Here is an 18,359-nt window from a genome sequence, read left to right as displayed (position 1 = left end):
GGTACTTTAAAGCCTTTGAAGCACAGTCGGATCATGTTTATTTCCAGTGTTTGCAGCATGCTTTGTAGATGTGCTTAGTATTTCCAGCTTAACAGGCCCCCTATTGTGAAACTACACGCATTTGGGAACTTGTTTCCTGTCCTCTAAAGGTCCCTGCACCAATAAAGTGAAAGTTGTGTAGTAGTTTGGAAGGTTGGTGTGAAAAATATGGAATGTGTAAGCGTTCTTTTACCACAGACTCCCCGACACGTCCTCACTCCTAAAGCGTAATATTTCACGCTACGTGACAAATCATCGATATATTACGCTTCCGAGCACCCAACACGTCTCTATGTTACGAGATCTGAAAAATGAGGAAACATGAGAACCGTTTGGAATCAATCTACACATGTATGTTCGTTTTACTTAAATCTGTTTAAAACGTCATTAAAGTGCTGGTTAGGGTTAAGGTTAGGGCTGGAATACCACGGGAGTGTCATTCTACTGGATTTCATCCGTAACCCGGCGCGTAGCATAAGAACGCGGGTGGTCACCTTTCGTGTTCCTCAGGAACGCCTCAGGACTTGACAAATCATCAGCATATTACGCCTCAGGAGTGAGAACGGGCTGGACTCCTAGCTCGGGGTGACTTTGCCACCCATGAAGGCAGTAAGATGGAAATGAGTGGGTGTGGAATGCTTGTAAACCTATGGAATGACTTGGAACTGACTTTGAGAGGCATATGCTCGCCTGCTGAGACCTTTGCATCTCTATGACACGCGAATGATTGTGTTAGAGTCGCTCAGCGGGGCTGTCTCTCTGTCAGTAATTGCTACTGATTGCAAATTCTGTTTATAAAATCAGGAATTTTATTAGTTGTGCATTCAGTTTTATTGGGGAGCTAGCTGTTCTGGCCCAAATTGTGGTTTAAACGGACAATAATTTGAATCTCAATAATGTGTGAAGAGATAAAGTCTGCTGTTGTTTTGGCCAAACTGTTAATAAAAGGGCAAAAAAGAAAGTAGACTTGGCCGATTTCACTTATGAGTCCTTTTTGGGTAGTTAAAGATCAGAGAATGAATTTTGCAGTAATAGAAAAAGTGGGACTGTGTTTTCTTCATCTTGTCGAGTGCCAAGACGAAAATGGCACGGTGGCTGTTTTTCATCACATCTAAGTTGTGCCTCATTTGAATCAGAGTCTTCTCTGAAAGCAATTTAAGCCCTTGGACATATTAAAGAGTACATTTCTTGGTCTTTACAATTATGTTGTTACATTGAAACCACTGGCGAGGTCCTGCGTGCTGGATATATCTGCTTTTAATAGGCTTCCCAGTGCAGGTTGAATAAGAAGACTCGAGTGCAAAAAATTAACTAAATTTCCGTCTTGAATTTACAACTTCAACAAAGCATTTTTGTGTAAATTTCGGTGACCATAAAAATGTGGATGAAAAGTGGTCTCGTCTTTATTTCTTGCTGTTCCCACACTGACCGGAGAGCCCAGTCAAATCTGTGCAGTCAGCCCCACACCCCCACAGGAAAAAGCTCCATGACAAAGCACTCTGTTTAGGCATTTTTTATTAAGCTGTCATGATATCAGCATGCCTAAACACTGATCTCATTGTGTGCCACTCTTTTTGAGTGACCCACTCTGTGAAGTCCATGTAGGCAAGAACTGGAAGAAAGTGGCTCGCACAAAGGCCTCTCTCACGGCCAACAGAGGATGGTAGACAATACAGAAGCCTTGAGCAGAGCAGAATTAAATCATCCTGAAACGAGTGGGAGCAGAGAGAAGGTGTGACACAGAATGCTTACATCAATGTGTTAAATGTGGATATTATACACTAACTATTTACTTAAGGAGTGGGAGTGTTAGTCGGCATGTGGAAGATGTTACCTAAGAGGACCCTGAAAGCTGGGTGAGCTGTCTGTCTCGTCTCAGGGAGAGCCGTCTGTTCATCTTCCTCCAGGGTGGGGCAAAGGACAGGCAGGGGCAGAGAGAAAGGCAGAGGGAAAACAGGGTACTTGAAAATGTGAACCACAATGCCTCAGGGTGACCTGGTGGGATAAAGGGCTGTTTCTTCCCTAAGAGGTCAAACGTTCAACCCCTCATTTATCAAATGCTTAACTACCTGCATGACACCTCTGATGTGTTTATGCCATGAAGGACTTTCGAGCTTTGACTTGCACAAAAGCTCGGCACCAGGTGAGGTTGTAGCACTTTGGCTCGGTTTCCTCTAACCTATCCCTTTAATGAATTTTGTGCAGTGCCAGACTCTTTGGCGTGCCACATATTTTTTTCTACCACTGTAAAAGGTCCTTTGAGGTAAAAAGACTAGGGACAGGCAACCCTGGCTGACAGACACTGAAGGCTTGATCTTCGTGGCCCACGTGTACGTCTTAGCTGACCAAGAGCAATAAAGCGAAGGAAGCTTGAACCTGGCTGCCAGTGCTGAGATGGCACAATGTATTTCCCGATGTGATTTTGAAGGAGTTTGCAGAGAAAGCAAGCGTGCTCAGTCTAGTCAGGTAATATATACAGTGACCCACCTGAGTCTATGTAGCTGCGTAAAACGATTAGGACAGTGCTGGCAGGTTAGTCGTGTTTCCCCTGAATTTCTCTTGCCTGCTGGCACGACTGATTTCTTTCAAGTGCCGTCTGCAGTCATTTATATTTTCGAGCTTTAGACGTCGTTGGCTGCAGATGTGAAGGTTATGTCGGCACATGCCCTGCAGGAAATCTCTCAGATGATCTTCTGTTGTGTCATATGCGGTTTTCTAGACATGGGTGAGGCCTTACTGTTATTTTGTGAGCCACCCTCGTTCCAGATCTTAATTTGAGAGTTCCTCGCCTTGAAGGGTAGGATGCTCAGGAGGCGGGTGGGGTGTTATATAGAGGCGGCTATAATTGTTCTATTTTGATAGGTGGCACTGTAAACAATGCAACAAGATCTAAACATGTGTTTTGTAACCAAGCACTGAACTACAAACTGTGCAGAAAAGAAGTGAAACTTGTTTTTTTGCATTGCTGTAGAGGTTTTGCTTGGACTGGAGCATGTGTTTCCCCTTCTCTATAGCTTGTCTGCAAGTGCTGATGAAAAGTGAGCCGCTGTCTGCAGAAACCATTATGTTGTGATTTTTTTTTTTTTTTTTTTTCCACCGTTGGTTCACGTACAGCCGGTAAAGTCAGTCAAGTTCATCTGCTTGGCAAAGATAATTCTTTTGATGGAACAATCTGGGTATTTATGAGCGGTCCACGCTGTTTTCATGGTATCCATAAATCTGGAACTCTTCATTAATTTGTGGCCGTGGCCGTTGCGCTTGACAAGTGCCTCCTCTCTTTGCTCTCAAGGTGCAGATTTCTGCTTGGCAGGCACGCCCGGTGCCGTTACTTCCGTTCGCTTTCCAATTCAGCCAGACTGGATAAGTCGCAGGGCCTGAAATCATCATGCATTTCATTTATAGGACTTTTCTGTTCCATTACATTCTTTTCAACTGCATTTTTGCTTTTATTAAATCTCATTTGGTGAGGTTTGATAGATGAGGTTTGAGTGGGACCACCCAGCTGGTCAGCTCTGCTCTGCTCGCCCGCAGTGGGTTAGGTGTTTGAATGAGGATCAGGATCCCGGAGGTTGTGTGGGAGGCTGTGCGTGGCAGCTCATCCTCATCCTCCTGTGAGATATCCAGCTCCTCTATATGGCGGCCAGATTGAAGAGCCGTCTCAACACGAGCGTCCCTCTCAGCCAGGCGTGCGCTGGCCGTGCGTTGCGAGACGCCACCGCAAAGTTCCCTTCCCTGCCTTTTCTGCAGCTTTCTCCTCTCATGACAGTCTCCTAGGAAAAGAGAGTGAAGGAGAAAAACGGCGAGCACAGCATCTGCAATTGTAGCGAGCGCACATTTCTGGATCGGGTTTCCTCTGCTTCAATGGAAAATTAAAGAGCTGTCAGGAGAGGTGCTGAGGATATGTGATTAGTTCTGCAGAAGTTTTTCCAACCGTCTCTTATTATGAAGGGAGAAAACTGTGGGTGCTCAAACACATCCTCAGGGGTTAAGGTGGAGACAGATGAGTGATGTCTGGTGGTTTATCACCGCCATTGTTCATTCCGTCCCTTTCGTCAGATCTTTATATGTCTGCATTAGCAGTACTAACAGCATCTCAGCCCAAATATAAAGTACTGAACCAACTCAAAACAAACTTCTATGTCTGATCTACTTCTGCCTTTGAATCCATCCCCCAGAGCTCGGCTCACCCAGAGACTTGGTGACCAGTGACGTCACAGACACCAGTTTTGCCGTGTCTTGGACCGCGGCCCCGGGTAACGTTCGTCAGTACAGGGTCACGTACAAGTCTCTGTTCACTACGGAGTCTGGGGAAGCAGTAATACCAGGAAGCAGCACCACCACAGTTTTGCAGGGTCTCACCCCAGAGACACGCTACGAGGTGTCTGTGTTTGCCGTCTACGGCCATGGAACGGGCCAGGCATTGGTTGGAGAAGAAACCACAGATGGTAAGTTACTCTTCTTTTTTCTTGGTCTGTTTCGCTTTCTTCATAGGCTTTCTGTGTGAAGTCTGAAGACTTCATCTCGGTCATGCCTAGAAAGTGTGAAGCTAAGTATGTGTGATGTCACCGTACAGCCATAAAACCACAGAAGACACAAAGGGACCTTCAGATATTTCCCCCCACCTAAAACACAAACAAAGCCTTAGGGCTTCTTGCATCTGTTAAACTCCAAATACGGTCCAGGAGCATCATCACTGAGCTTTCTGGGTCAGTGACGCAGGCTTAAAAGTGGTCCAGGAAAAAATAGTGTTGAAAGTGGTATTTTGTAAGCTGTAGAAAAAGGGAGCTGTCATCAGCGCTTACTGCTCAGTTCATTCTGTTGAGCTCAGAGATAACGTCATAGCTGATGCCATTCGCCTGAGCAGTAACGAATCTGGAGACTTCACACGCACGTCTTCGAGGCTGTGCATGTATGTTATATATGTGTGCAGAGGTGATGTCATGTCCAGGACACCTGCACGAATTTTCATGGGAGATCCAGAGCAGATAGGCCTCACTCATGCATATTGTGCAGAAACTTGCACCAGTTGGGAGGATTTTAGTTCAAGAGTTAGTAAAAAAGATTTCAAGGAAAAAGATTTCCAAACACTATTATTGTTTATTGATTCTGGCAAGCAGGAGAGGGGGCATACCCACCAAATACAACCATCCTATCTAGAACCTCCCTGGGCCGAAGCGACACGCAGCTAACTTGGATGTGCTTCCCTTTTCCATTAATAAACGTGCTCCCACCGATGCAGAGGGCTCTGAATATTTTCCTCAGCCCATTTCAAATCCTCTGACAATTCAACAACAACAACAACAATCTTTATTTATAGAGCACATTTAAAAGCCTTGGGCATACCAAAGTGCTTTACATAAAACAATAAAAGGTTCAAACATTGATAACGGATAAATAAAAATAACGAGTTATGTTCATAGATAAAAGCTACCAATAAGAATGACTACAGCACATGGGTAATAGCAAGATAAAAGCTGTACCACCATAATAAAAGACACCAATAGAAAGATAGGAGGGAATTAATACAAGAGGTCAATAGGTCACAGCAACCAAACAAACAAACAAACAAACCAGCAATTAAAAGGTGGAGAAGGCAAGTTTAAAAAGATATGTTTTAAGCTGTGATTTAAAAGAATGAATAGAATCAGATGCCCGGATGCCAATCGGGAGATTGTTCCACAGCACAGGTGCAACAAGAGCAAACGATCGAGATCTGGGCTGAGCCAGCAGTAACTGTGACGATGACCTTAAAGCCCTAGCAGGAGCATAAGGGTTTAAAAGGTCCTTAAGGTAGCTGGGTGCAGTGTTGTTAGTAATTTTAAAAGTAAACAACAAAATTTTAAATTGAATACGATATTTGACAGGCAACCAGTGCAGATCGGCAAGGACAGGAGTAATGTGGGCAAACTTGCTGGTTTTAGTTAGAATGCGAGCTGCAGCATTCTGAACTGTCTGTAATCTCTGTAAAAGGGAAGAGTGGAGACCACAATAAAGTGAATTACAATAGTCTAGCCTCGACGTTACAAAGGCGTGGATGAGCTTTTCGAGATCTTTATGCGGGATATAGCGCCTAGCCTTAGAGATAAGACGAAGCTGGTAAAAACTAGATCTGACAACAGCAGACACTTGTTTGTCAAGTGAAAAGGAGCTGTCAAATAAGACACCCAGATTCCTGACAGTATCAGAGAGAGAACAACTAAGAAAACCAAAGGCATCCCGGAGTTTGGCACGAAGGGCATTACTACCAAAAATCATAATCTCGGTTTTCTTCTCATTAAGGATAAGAGAATTCGACAACAACCACTTCTTGGCCTCAGACATGCATTCTCGGAGGCTATTCAGAGACAGAGCAAGATCGTCGTTTAGCTCAAAATAGAGCTGGATATCATCTGCATAATAGTGATAAGCAATATGGTATTTCTCAAAGATGGCACTTAAAGGAAGCAAGTATAATGAGAAAAGGGTAGGGCCCAGCACAGATCCCTGGGGGACACCACAGCAAACAGGTACAGCCGAGGAAGAGGATGTAGCCAGATGTACCGTAGAGAGCCGATTGGAGAGATAGGATTTAAACCAATCCAGGGCAGCGCCCTTGATGCCTACAGTGTGCTCAAGTCTCGCTAATAAGATATTATGGTCAACCATGTCAAATGCCGATGATAGATCCAAAAGCACTAAGACTGAGGGGCGTCCGTTGTCAGCCATTAGTAGGAGATCATTGAAAACACGAAGCAATGCTGATTCTGTGCTGTGATGTTGTTTGAAGGCCGATTGAAATTTATCATTTATATTATTCTCATCAAGGTAGGTCTGCAGTTGGAGCAGAACCACCTTCTCAAGTATTTTAGCCAGAAAGGGAAGCTTAGAAATTGGCCTAAAATTGGCAAAATCACTAAGCTCAAGGTTCCTTTTTTTTAGAACAGGTTGGATTATGGCATGCTTGAGAGCTGAAGGTACATAGCCAGAAAGCAAGGAGAAGTTCAATATGGACAATAAACAAGGTCCAATTACACTGAAACAATCCTTAACAATACGGGATGGGAGAGCATCATGTACACAGTTAGTATTGTTCAATTTATCAATTAGACGCTTCAGAGTGGAGAGAGAAACGGGTTCAAATTGATAAAAAGTGGCCGAACAATCAGGAGTAGACATACAATCAGTCACCAGAGGAAGAGTAGATCTAAGGGATAAAACTTTATCTAAAAAATAGTTTGAGAATTTTCCACAAAGACCCGGGGAAGACAGCAGTGGCATAGAGAGACGGGGGTTCACCACAGAGTTAAAAATTTTAAATAGAATTCGTGGATTATCACCATTAGTGGTAATAATTTTAGAGAGAAAAGCCGCTTTAGCCGTTCTGGCAGCAGTTTGGAACTTCGAGCGGCTAATACGTAAAATATCATAAGAAGACTGAAATCTATCACTCCTCCACTTCCTCTCATCACGCCGACATATACGTCGTAGGGCACGAACAGAATCATTTAACCAGCATTGTGAGAAAGTTCTAGGGCGTTTCATTTCGATGGGTGCAACAATGTTAAGAATCGAGGAACAGGTGGTAAAAAGAGTATTAGTAGAGTTCTCAAGTGTGTGTGGGGAAGAACAATCCAGCATACTAAATGGGGAGTTAACAAAAGACGTAATAAAGTTGACCACAGTATTAGCATTAATAGTGCGCGTAGGATAAAGAGGAGAGTTTAGGTATTGTCCAGTATCACCCAGGTCTACATCGAAGATGACCGGGGAATGATCAGAGAGACCAGTATTCCTGATTTCCTTAATGCAAATGTCCACATTGAATGAAAAAACCAAATCAAGGGTGTGGCCTTGAACATGGGTAGGCTCATTCACCCACTGAATAAGATTAAAAGAATCAGTCAGCACAAGAAAGTCTTTAGCCAATTGGTCATTCATACAGCAGACATGAATGTTAAAATCTCCAGAAACAATAACAGAATCATATTTAAAAAGAACGGATCCCAAAAAATCAGCAAATTCAGAGATAAACATCTTATGATATTTAGGCGGACGATAGACCACGACACACAAAGTGGTCCGAGAGCCCGTCAGTTCCAATAGCTGAACTTCAAAACTGGAATAGGTTGGAGAGGATAGCAGCCGTGCATCATGTTTATTATTGAAAACCGAGGCTAAGCCACCACCTCTACCAGTTAGCCTAGGTGAGCTAAAGAAGGCAGAGTCAGGAGGCAGAAGCTCAGAGAAGGGGATGAACTCACCCGGAGAAGTCCAGGTCTCCGTTAGAAATAGGACATCCAGTCCCGAGGTGAGAAAAAAGTCATTTAGGAGGAAGGCCTTATTTGAAAGAGACCTGACATTAAATAAGGCCAACCGAATCCGGGGGGCCAGGACCTTAGTAGTAGCCCGTCGCAAGGAGCAAAGGTTGTTATGTTGAACACCGCGGCCAGGCGGTGTTATCCAAAATCGGGCAGAGTGGTAAGCCACTGGGCGAGCAGGGTAGGTTTGAAGGCCGACGGAGCAAATCCAACGGTGGGTTAGCAATCTAGCCGCAGAGTGGCTGCTGAGATAGTGGAAGAAACAGGATAGCTCACGGCTTGTAGAAGGGAAGTCCATAGCCATGGCTCTGATATAAGCCTTAACGCGGACACGGACGCCGCTCCTCCTACCCCGTTTCCTGAGGCGTTTCCTACGGAGCATGGGAAGAGGAGGATAGGTCACATAGGTAGGGGAGACAGGCATCAGGGGGATAGCGGCACCGACGGTCCCAAGGCAGTCAGGTCGTTGAGAACAGGAAAACCGAAGATTCAGGAGCGTGTCTCTGTCATAAGTTATTAGTGTACAATCACCTAGAGAACATAAAACCAAAGATAAAACAACGAGAAGTACAACGCCAAGGCGAAGACGTGGTCGGAGACGGTCAGCCATGCACACCGGCGCCATCTTGCTTCCACGTGACCACGCGAATGAGCGTGGTCAGAATTCACACTTGCCCACACTTGCCCTTCCTGCAGGGAAAGTAAGAAGCACTCAACAGACACACAAAGAATTTCCTCAAGATGTCACGGCAAGACATCAAAGTTTGGCGCCCAAAACCACCTATTAAACACAATCAATCATGTAACTTTGCATCTGTTTAAAGTGAGTAGGTTTGTATTCAGACGCGTGGAAAATGAGCCGATGAAAGCTACTGCGAGGTAGCTGACTGCGCCGTTTCCTTAGCAGCAGGAAAGCCTTGGTGATTTTATTCCCCCGGGGCCATCTATCCATCGTTTCTCTCTGATATTTGTTCCTTCGTTGCAGTTTCAGCTGCTGGCAGATCGATCGTCGTCTCAGAGGAGACGGAGAAGTCCATGAAGGTGACATGGCAGCCGGCACCTGGAAACGTCGTCAACTACCGCGTCACTTACAAACCACAGGCAGGAGGGCGCCAGCTGGCGGCCAAAGTGCCCGGTGGCACTACCACCACTGTGCTGAGACGCCTTACCCCTCTCACCACTTATGACATCACTGTGGTGCCCGTTTATCGCTCCGGAGAAGGCAAAGCAAGGCAAGGGGAAGGAACTACATGTAGGTTGGCCCGCTGTTCACTACACATCATGACACTGTAAATCCAGGCTATTATAAAGTCGTTAAAGACCCTCCACATCTGCCCCGATCAGTCTGTGTATTCCTTCCCCTCCAGTAACACCTTACAAAGGCCCGAGGAACCTCCAGACTTCAGAGCCCACCAAGACCAGTTTCCGTGTAACCTGGGACCACGCTCCCGGTGACGTTAGGGGCTACAAAGTCACTTACCACCCAGTGGAGGATGACATCGACCTGGGGCAACTTCTGGTTGGTCCCTATGATAACACTGTGGTGCTGGAAGAACTCAGGTTTGTCCCACTTTTTCGTGTTTTTACGGTTTATTATCAGACTCGTTTGGACTTTGGACTATGTTCTCCTGCATATTTTGTAATGAAAGTTGTTTTTTGGGTTGACAGAGCTGGTACCAAATACACAGTGAGTGTGTTCGGTATGTTTGAAGGAGGGGAGAGCATGCCGTTGGCTGGAGAGGAGTACACCACCTACTCTGACGCACCTGATCCTCCAAATTTTGACAAGCCAAGTAATATTACCCACATATATGTGATGTACATTGCACACGGTCATTGTAAGAATAAGAGAAGGCGCAGAGCACGTTCTATGCAAAAACAAATGAAAACGTCTTAGTCATTCTGTTACTGTATCTGTCGTCCTGTTTAAGTCAGTGTCTCCAGTATGTTTTGTTTCTCTGTCAAACATCGGAGAGTGTGTCACATATTACATTTTTGTTTGGGGAAAAACCCCTCTGTAAATCCAAGCCACATAAAAGCTGAATACCTTTCTTTAAAGCGAATTGTCTCACGAAATAACAGATGTAATGGCAACTCCATCTGCCTGCCCTTTCCCTGCTTTCTTCGCCGTGTCACTTTGGGCTTCCGCTCTTTATTTCCAGTCCAGCCAGCGGAGATACGAGCCGTGCGTGTATAATCTGTTTGCACTTATGAAACGTTTTACTATCCAGTGAGTCAGAGCGTGGCAGGCAGCAAGTGTGAGACGAGGAAAGAAGTTGTGTTTGCTGCGAGGAAAGGTCAGCGTGACCAGTTAGCTGCAAGCCCTCTCCTAAAAAGGAGGCAGATGTAGACTCGGTGAGGTGACATAATCAGCGTTTCCTTGTACATCTACCGAGTAAGTGTCTGCACATTAAAGGCACTTATTCCTGGATCTTTATTGTTACAAACTATTTCAAATGACTTTAGAAAATCATATTTTACCTCCACATACCACTTCTTGGGCTTTTTGCCCACAGATTGGAGATGTTGTGTGTACTTCTAATGTGTAAAATCATGTAACCTGTTTTCAGTTGCAGACAACAGCAGTTAGTGCGACATCTGCAGTTCTCTTTTAGGTACAAAGGATCGGATGACTTCCTTTTCATCACACAGGTGTTTGGAAAACAGGATGTGAATGTTTCCTCGCTGCTCTGCAGGGCACAATAATCTCCTCAGCGGAGGCCTTTAATATAAAGGGCACATTCTCCTGGGAGTACCCCGTGGATGGGAAAACGACTGAAAGAATTACTGCCTCCACATGCTGCCGAGTGAAGAAGATCATAATTATACCACCTGGAAAATAATTGTTATCCACAGAGGGATGGAAGAAAGAGCAGAATTATTTGTTGCGTGCATGTAGAGATTGTTTGTTAAGCATTCAGGAAATTGTTTGGATTTTTGTGGAAATTTATTGCCGTCAGCTCTTCTTTCCTCCCTTCTTTTCTTCTCACACGTCCTTGAAAGCTCTTCCACCATTACACTAGAGCATTTTTGATTATATTTGAAACTCATTTGTAACGTTCACCTGGGATCCTTCGTGACACGTGAACCTCTGCCCTGTCAGATACGATGTGTAGGACCAATGCTCAGGCTGACATTGTGCTTCTGGTGGACGGCTCCTGGAGTATCGGACGTCTGAACTTCAAGACTATTCGTGCCTTCATTGCACGTATGGTGGGCGTCTTTGACATCGGCCCTGATCGGGTCCAAATCGGTGCGTTGAATCAAAATAAGAATGATAAAGTATGTATTTGTTAATACAGCAAAGGTTTTCTTTGAGGTGCTCTAACTAAGATTTGGCGGCTTCTTTAGGGCTTGCTCAGTACAGCGGAGACCCAAAGACCGAATGGCACTTGAATGCTCACCGAACCCGAGAGTCTCTCCTGGATGCTGTGTCCAACCTGCCCTACAAGGGAGGAAACACCATGACAGGTGATTCGCTTCGTTTCTGATCTTTTTGCTTTTGTAGACGCAAACGAGCATTTCGCATTACTCTGTGCCTTCTTCGTGGCAGGTCTGGCTTTGAACTACATCCTCCAGAACAATTTCAAAGAGGACGTCGGGATGCGTCCCAGCGCTCGAAAGATTGGCGTCTTGATCACTGACGGAAAATCGCAGGATGATGTCATTGCCAACTCTCAAAACTTGCGCAATCAGGGCATTGAGCTCTATGCCATCGGTAAGCAAAGAGTGGTGCAGTTAACTTGTGCTTTTCCTGCATCTAAAAAGCTGCTGCTGACCCTTGACCTTTATATCATTGTTATTTAGGTATTAAGAATGCAGACGAGAACGAGCTGAGGTCCATTGCCTCTGAGCCGAATGACATTCACATGTACAACGTGGCCGATTTCTCCTTCCTGCTGGACATTGTGGACCGGGTTTCTGACAACCTGTGTAACAGTGTCAAAGGGCCAGGTGTGTGAAGTCCAAGGTGTTTGATAAGCAGTATAATTATAGTGGACAGCATCAAGGATCCTCGTGAAAAAACCACATTAGATGCAAAGAACGACCCCTGCATGAGCATCATTTACTCCCTCATACGTGGAAAAGCTATGAAGCTATGAAATGAGAAAGTTGGCCAGTTTCAGAGCTTTTCACTACATATAATTCACCCTAAATCAGTGATTTAGAGTTAATTATACGCAGCGGTTTCAAGCATTCTATGCTTGCATCTTAACAGGAGGCGCTCCAGATGCACCCACTAATCTGGTGACATCAGAGGTGACTCACCGGTCCTTCAGAGTCACCTGGGACGGCCCCGACGACCAACCAGAAAAGTACCGTGTGGAGTACAAGACTTTATCGGGAGCCCCACAACAGGTATTTGCCAAAAACACCAAAAAACTTGCTCTGCTTCAATCACACGCAAGTAATTCTAGTGCAGTATGTGAGTGTTAATGCTGCCCTGATGCTACTGGGAAACAACTTCTATTTCCAGCCACCTGTTTGTGTTGGCTTCTTGCTGTTTGGGTGTCTGATTACACTGCAGCTCGACACAGGCCAAGGAAACAAAAACAGCCGTCTCAGTTTCAGAGATTAGTAAGAAAATCTCGTGACTTTGAATGAGAGATGGCCCCGCTGGCCGGCAGCGTCTCGGCTCCACGGCGTGGATGTGTTTTTGGAGTCTGAAACAAATATGCAGAAGTTTGTTTTTCTGCAGCTCCCAGGGTTTGCTTGAATAGTGAACATTGTGGATTTGTTTATAGATGGTGAGGCTGACCTTTAGCCTGGTAAAAATTTACAGATTGTTTTCTGGGATTGATTGGAAATGTCTGTGAAGATATTCACAGTTCTGGTGCACATTAGTAAAACTTCATCAATCCTCTGATCCTCCTGTCTGTTATTAGGTGATCGTGGACGGCAGTCAGACCACTGTGGTTCTCCAGAGGCTGAACCCTCTCACACAGTACCTGGTCAGCGTCTACTCCGTGGTGGGAGAGGAGAGCAGTGATGCTTTGGATGGAAAAGAGACCACACGTATGTCCCACCTCAGCTCACTGAAAGAGACTGAGTGACTAAAACTCCACACACAACGTTAATGCAAACCTAACTTTGTAAACAGCGCTGCATATGACACTAGTAAAAATGAGCTAAATCGGTACGTGATGATGAACTGCAGATGTGACCGTATTTTATTGCACGCTCTTAAGTGGTTATCATTTAGAGTCTAACTCAAACAGACCTTTCGCGCTATTAGGAAAGCCAGATAAATGGGGCTCTGAGAGAGCTACGGTTTCAATTCGAGCAGACTCTGGTGCTCTCACGAACCCTGAGTCTTTGCTTTACGAGCAGTTGCCCTTTGAGTCAGCCGCCATCATGCAATCTCTCCGGCTCGGTTGCGTAACACAAACGTAATGCAACTCAGAGACTGTAATTCGTGTGTGGTCTCCATTAATAAAAGGTTCAAAGGATATATATATATATACACATATATACGCACCTTGTTTGTGAAACCATATGTGGCTGCAAAAAGATGAAAGTACCAAATCTTGATTAGATGCAAATTAAGAGATTAAATTTGGTTTTAGGTCCAAATTTGAAAGAAAGATTATATAGTGTAAATGCAAACTTTATGCAATCAAAGAATTAATTATAATTGTGGCTATACAAATGCAGTGGTTAACAAGTATTTGCTGTTTCCTGGTTTTCCAGTTCCTCTGAGTGCCGTGAGGAGGATGGAGATTTACGATCAGCAGGTCACCACCATGAGAGTGAGATGGGAAAGGGCACCGGGAGCCACAGGCTACATGCTGCTCTACAGCGCCATCAATGCTACGCAGCCCACTACAGAGCAGGAGGTAAGATCCATTCTGGGAAACCAGAAGGCATCCAGCCAATCAGCTGTGGATAGAACTGAAATGGACACATTCACATGTGTTTGTAGGTTCATAACACGAATGCCTGCTCGCATACACGAGCACCAAACACACGCAGCGCCTCGCTAAAAGCACAAAGTGACCTGCTGTCAGCATTTCTGACTGAGTGCAGATGTCACACATTGAAATAACTTTTTACAAAGACACCAGTGTTTGCCTCGTCACTCAGCAGCAAGGCAACAGGAAAAAATACAAAGAAACATTGTCAGCCACAGAGGGGTGGCTGAACCATGAGCTCACTCTGCCAAGGGAACATCATCATCATTTCTTCATGAGGTGTCAACCCCAGTGGGGCAAACCCAGATGCAGCAGATGTGCTCCAGTATTTCTCCTCACCATATTTCCCAGCCAGCGAGGAGTCCCCCTCATCTGCTTCCCCTCTCAACCTGTGTTGTTTGTTTGGTTTGGTCCGCTTCCAGATCAGAGTGGGCGGCGACACAACCGACGTCCAGCTGGTGAAGTTGCTCCCCAACACGGCCTACACGCTTTCCCTATTTGCCCTCCATGGAGAATCAGCCAGCGAACCACTGACCAAACAGGGAGTCACATGTTCGTAACCAGCCTATCATTTCAATGTTTCAGCACAAATTCAGAGTCATTTTTGATAAACTAACAGAGCTTTTAACTCATGTGCAGTGCCCATGCCACCTGCGGGAGAACTGAGGGTTCGGGATATTACCCACAGCACCATGACGCTTGACTGGGATGCTGCTCCCGGTCCCGTTCGCAAGTACCTCATCACCTATAAGCCTGAGAGTGGAGATGCAAAAGAAGTGAGTTCGTCTTTCCTTTCATGGTATTACAACCGCTGTTATGACCAGTCCCTTCCTGCTATTGCAGAACCTCCTGTCTGTTATAGTCATTAGGATTTATGATGATTAAGTTGTTGGATATTTCTCGACTGATCCGTTATCACATTGTGGAGATTGCAGCTGTTTGAGTGGACATGAGGGGATTTTCTGGAGTCTAAAGAAATATTATGAAACTCTCTGAATGTGATTTTGCAAGGCTTACAGGCTGGTTCTGGTACTGGGGACTGGAGGAATACTTTATGGTTGCATGTCCCCATGTGGGAGTTGTTGGGCTACAGCAGCACATTCTGCAGGAAGTGAAGATTAAGGTGCTCTAAAGGTGGAAACACACTGAGCTGAAGATATGTGATGCAACACAGAGACATGGTGCCACTAACAACATCTTAACTTTCAGCTAACGAGTGAAACCAAGAGCACAAAGTATTTCGTGTGTTTAGTTTCTTCCTGTTTGCTTTAGTGTTATACCTGCTGGTCACACTGCTACCGGTTTTATGAGGTGCAGATTAGTGAGGTCACCAGAATTCCAGGAAACCTTCCCTGAGAACGAAGCCTTACACTTTTCCAAACGCGCAAAGTGATTCTTAAGCGCTATATATTCTTTATTGATACTGTATAATAACATTTAACAACTGTGTTTTATTGTTCTACAGCTGGAAGTGGGAGGACGCGTGACCAGCAGACAGTTGGATAACCTGATCTCTCAGACCGAGTACGCTTTAGCTGTTACTCCAGTCTACGACGAAGGTCCCGGACAGCCGATGCTGGGAGAGGCCATCACAGGTCAGAATCGTTACCATGGCGCCGGCCCCGTTTGCTGCTTCTGACCGAGATGGAGATCATAATTGCATTTTCTTTCCTCCGCTCTAAAGATGTGGTTCCAGCACCAAAGAACCTGCGATTCACAGAAGTCACGCATACCAGCTTTGTAGCTCACTGGGAGCATGGAGCGCCTGACGTGGCTCTGTACCGCATTGGCTGGGTTAAGAAGGGAGATGCCAACACCCAATACGTAAGAGAAAACCAGATGTCCGGGATGTTTATATTAGGAATAAATCATGCAGGTATTTCACGATGAGTCCCACAGTAGGCGTTTGGCGTTGCTTAGGAAAGACCTCCGGTGGAGGCAGGGAGAACATCTAAAAAACAGACGATGAATTTTACATGGCTTACATTTGGTTTTTATTGGCTAAGCTGTCTTTGTGTTTTCCTCATCAGGCCATTCTGAACAATGATGAGACGACCCACCTGCTGGAGAACTTGGAGTCAGACACGCCCTACGACGTGTCCGTCACTGCGATCTACCCGGATGAGTCGGAGAGCGAGGACCTGCTAGGCACCGAGAGGACATGTAAGACGCACACAGTGATGACGACTCAGTAATAACTCTAGCTAACACTGTATGCTTAAAGTATTTGTCACAGTTTCTCTTCTTTTGGTGTTAATTTTGCATTTTGATGCTGTGTGAAGTGTTCGATCAAAGGTTTGCCCATTATGCCTTTCTATTTCTGCCTCTATAGTGCGCCGTCAAAATGGTTCCCCACGTAAGTGTGTTCATAGCAAACCAAAGGGATGCTTTTTCTTTCAAGTGACAAAAGCATGTTTTATTGTTGCAACCAGTCATCAGAACCGTTGTTATTTCATCATCAAGCAAGACCCTTAACCCATCCATCGCTCCAGTGGTGCTGATGCTGTCACAGCCCGGTTTTATTCTTACGTGTTTGCTTGTCTGCGTTTGTCCACGCCATCATCCCACGGCTTCTTCATGTCCTTACTCGGTTACATGAAATGGCTGGATGGAGTTCCACCATGCATGCCTGGCAAAACAAGGATTTCAATCCCTGTTTTCAAAGCCCGTTCCATCAGCCACCATCAGTTCATTCATCCATCCATGTTCATTCATTCATCCATGCATTTGTCATTCATCATCATCATCATATCATTATCATCCTCCTCCATCTATTGTCCGTCAAGAGACACCTGCTTGAGAAAAGACGAAGAGCGACTGTCTTTTCTTTTTTAAAGCTGCAGTCCTGTTTAACGCTCATTGCTCTATTTTCTTTCAACCATAAACAAAAGGCAGAAAATTAACTGGCATCTGAACTCAAATCAGCCAATAATCTCAAGGACTGTGTCTTTAAAAGATATTTCAGTGATATCAGAAACGCTTTCAAAGGAAACCGTATAACTGCTGTTGGCGTAGCTTTAACTGTCATATATGTGCTTGCCTGTTGCACTGTGCAGTGCCTCTTCCAGCGCCCACCAACCTGGTTGTGTACAATGAAACCACCACCACTCTGAACGCCATGTGGACTCCACCGACGGGCCGTGTCCAGAACTACAAGATCTCTTACGTCCCCACATCTGGAGGCAGGATTCAGACTGTAAGTCACACAACAGTTAGCTCGTGTTTGTCAGTGTTTAGCAGCAGTGACAGGCTTTAATATTTTAGCTAGTGTCTCCTTTCTTTTCATCTCCTTCTCAGTCTCGCTTTAATAATCCAGACAACTGCGGTTTATAGTTTATGGCTTTAACTCAGTCGGTGGATTTGTTTCTTCCTCCACAGCGACTTTGCTTCCAAGAAATCTATACAGCTGTGGCATCGGTGTTCAATTATTTGAGTTTATTCCGAGTCAAATCTCATAATCTGTTGTTTGGATACAGCGGCATTAGTGTGGACAAAACCTTTCCTACTCTTTCCTCAGTATTTCCTGACGCTGCAGACTGTCTCCCACTGGTCGTGCATTTTTGGCCGTCTCGCTGAATTTTCAAAAGTCTTTCTGGATGACAGCTGAATTTTTGGTTTCAATTTTCTGTCAGACGTTTCTCAGAGTTTCCACGAGCAAGAATTAAAACGAGAACCAGAAGCCTGAGGACGAGCAAATATCTACACACGAGATTTCACGCTGATGTGAAGCGTCTGATTGTTTCTTTATGAGATTAAAAGAGATCAAACTTGAACGTCATAAAAGGTTGAGATGTTTGAAGAGGCAGAGTCCGGTCACTGGTGTCAGATATTATCCTGCAGATCAAGTTTAAAGTGCTGCCGTGCATTGGTCCTTCACACTTTTATAGCCACCTTTTAACAGGTGCAATCCAGAATTTGTCATTTTAGGTGACTAAGACTGGAAGTTCATCAAACTGTTTGTATGTTTAAAATACGGCTCGGTGAGGTTTCTTCTTTTGGTTCTTGATGAAATGTAATTGTGCTAATGGAAAAGCGGACGCTTACTTACGTGTTGGTTCAGTGTCCGGATTTCAACGTGTATGAGTAACCCTGAGTTAAATAAGTGTGTTTT

The 18,359-nt window shown here is 44.9% G+C and overlaps 1 protein-coding gene across 5 annotated transcripts in view; it reads left to right on the top strand.

Moving 5' to 3' along the window:
- col12a1a (collagen, type XII, alpha 1a) overlaps positions 1 to 18,359 on the top strand; it is a 52,495-nt gene that overhangs the window by 12,773 nt on the left and 21,363 nt on the right. For 4 of the 5 annotated variants that reach the window (XM_026153102.1, XM_026153103.1, XM_026153101.1 and 1 more), the window contains 18 exons: positions 4,215 to 4,484; positions 9,322 to 9,588; positions 9,704 to 9,896; positions 10,005 to 10,129; positions 11,440 to 11,589; positions 11,688 to 11,807; positions 11,890 to 12,054; positions 12,144 to 12,290; positions 12,556 to 12,695; positions 13,223 to 13,352; positions 14,028 to 14,173; positions 14,671 to 14,800; positions 14,888 to 15,024; positions 15,714 to 15,843; positions 15,933 to 16,072; positions 16,279 to 16,411; positions 16,581 to 16,604; positions 17,305 to 17,444. In XM_026153102.1, coding sequence (XP_026008887.1) covers positions 4,215 to 4,484; positions 9,322 to 9,588; positions 9,704 to 9,896; positions 10,005 to 10,129; positions 11,440 to 11,589; positions 11,688 to 11,807; positions 11,890 to 12,054; positions 12,144 to 12,290; positions 12,556 to 12,695; positions 13,223 to 13,352; positions 14,028 to 14,173; positions 14,671 to 14,800; positions 14,888 to 15,024; positions 15,714 to 15,843; positions 15,933 to 16,072; positions 16,279 to 16,411; positions 16,581 to 16,604; positions 17,305 to 17,444 — 2,687 coding nt within the window. The remainder of the gene's footprint in view (positions 1 to 4,214; positions 4,485 to 9,321; positions 9,589 to 9,703; positions 9,897 to 10,004; positions 10,130 to 11,439; positions 11,590 to 11,687; positions 11,808 to 11,889; positions 12,055 to 12,143; positions 12,291 to 12,555; positions 12,696 to 13,222; positions 13,353 to 14,027; positions 14,174 to 14,670; positions 14,801 to 14,887; positions 15,025 to 15,713; positions 15,844 to 15,932; positions 16,073 to 16,278; positions 16,412 to 16,580; positions 16,605 to 17,304; positions 17,445 to 18,359) is intronic. The other variant, XM_026153104.1, reaches the window with a different exon arrangement.

This window comes from Astatotilapia calliptera, chromosome 19 (genome assembly GCF_900246225.1).
Source record: "Astatotilapia calliptera chromosome 19, fAstCal1.2, whole genome shotgun sequence".
Lineage (NCBI taxonomy): Eukaryota > Metazoa > Chordata > Actinopteri > Cichliformes > Cichlidae > Astatotilapia > Astatotilapia calliptera.
The sequence above is the reverse complement of the archived record's forward strand: the minus strand, read 5'-3'. Positions and strand labels throughout refer to the sequence as shown.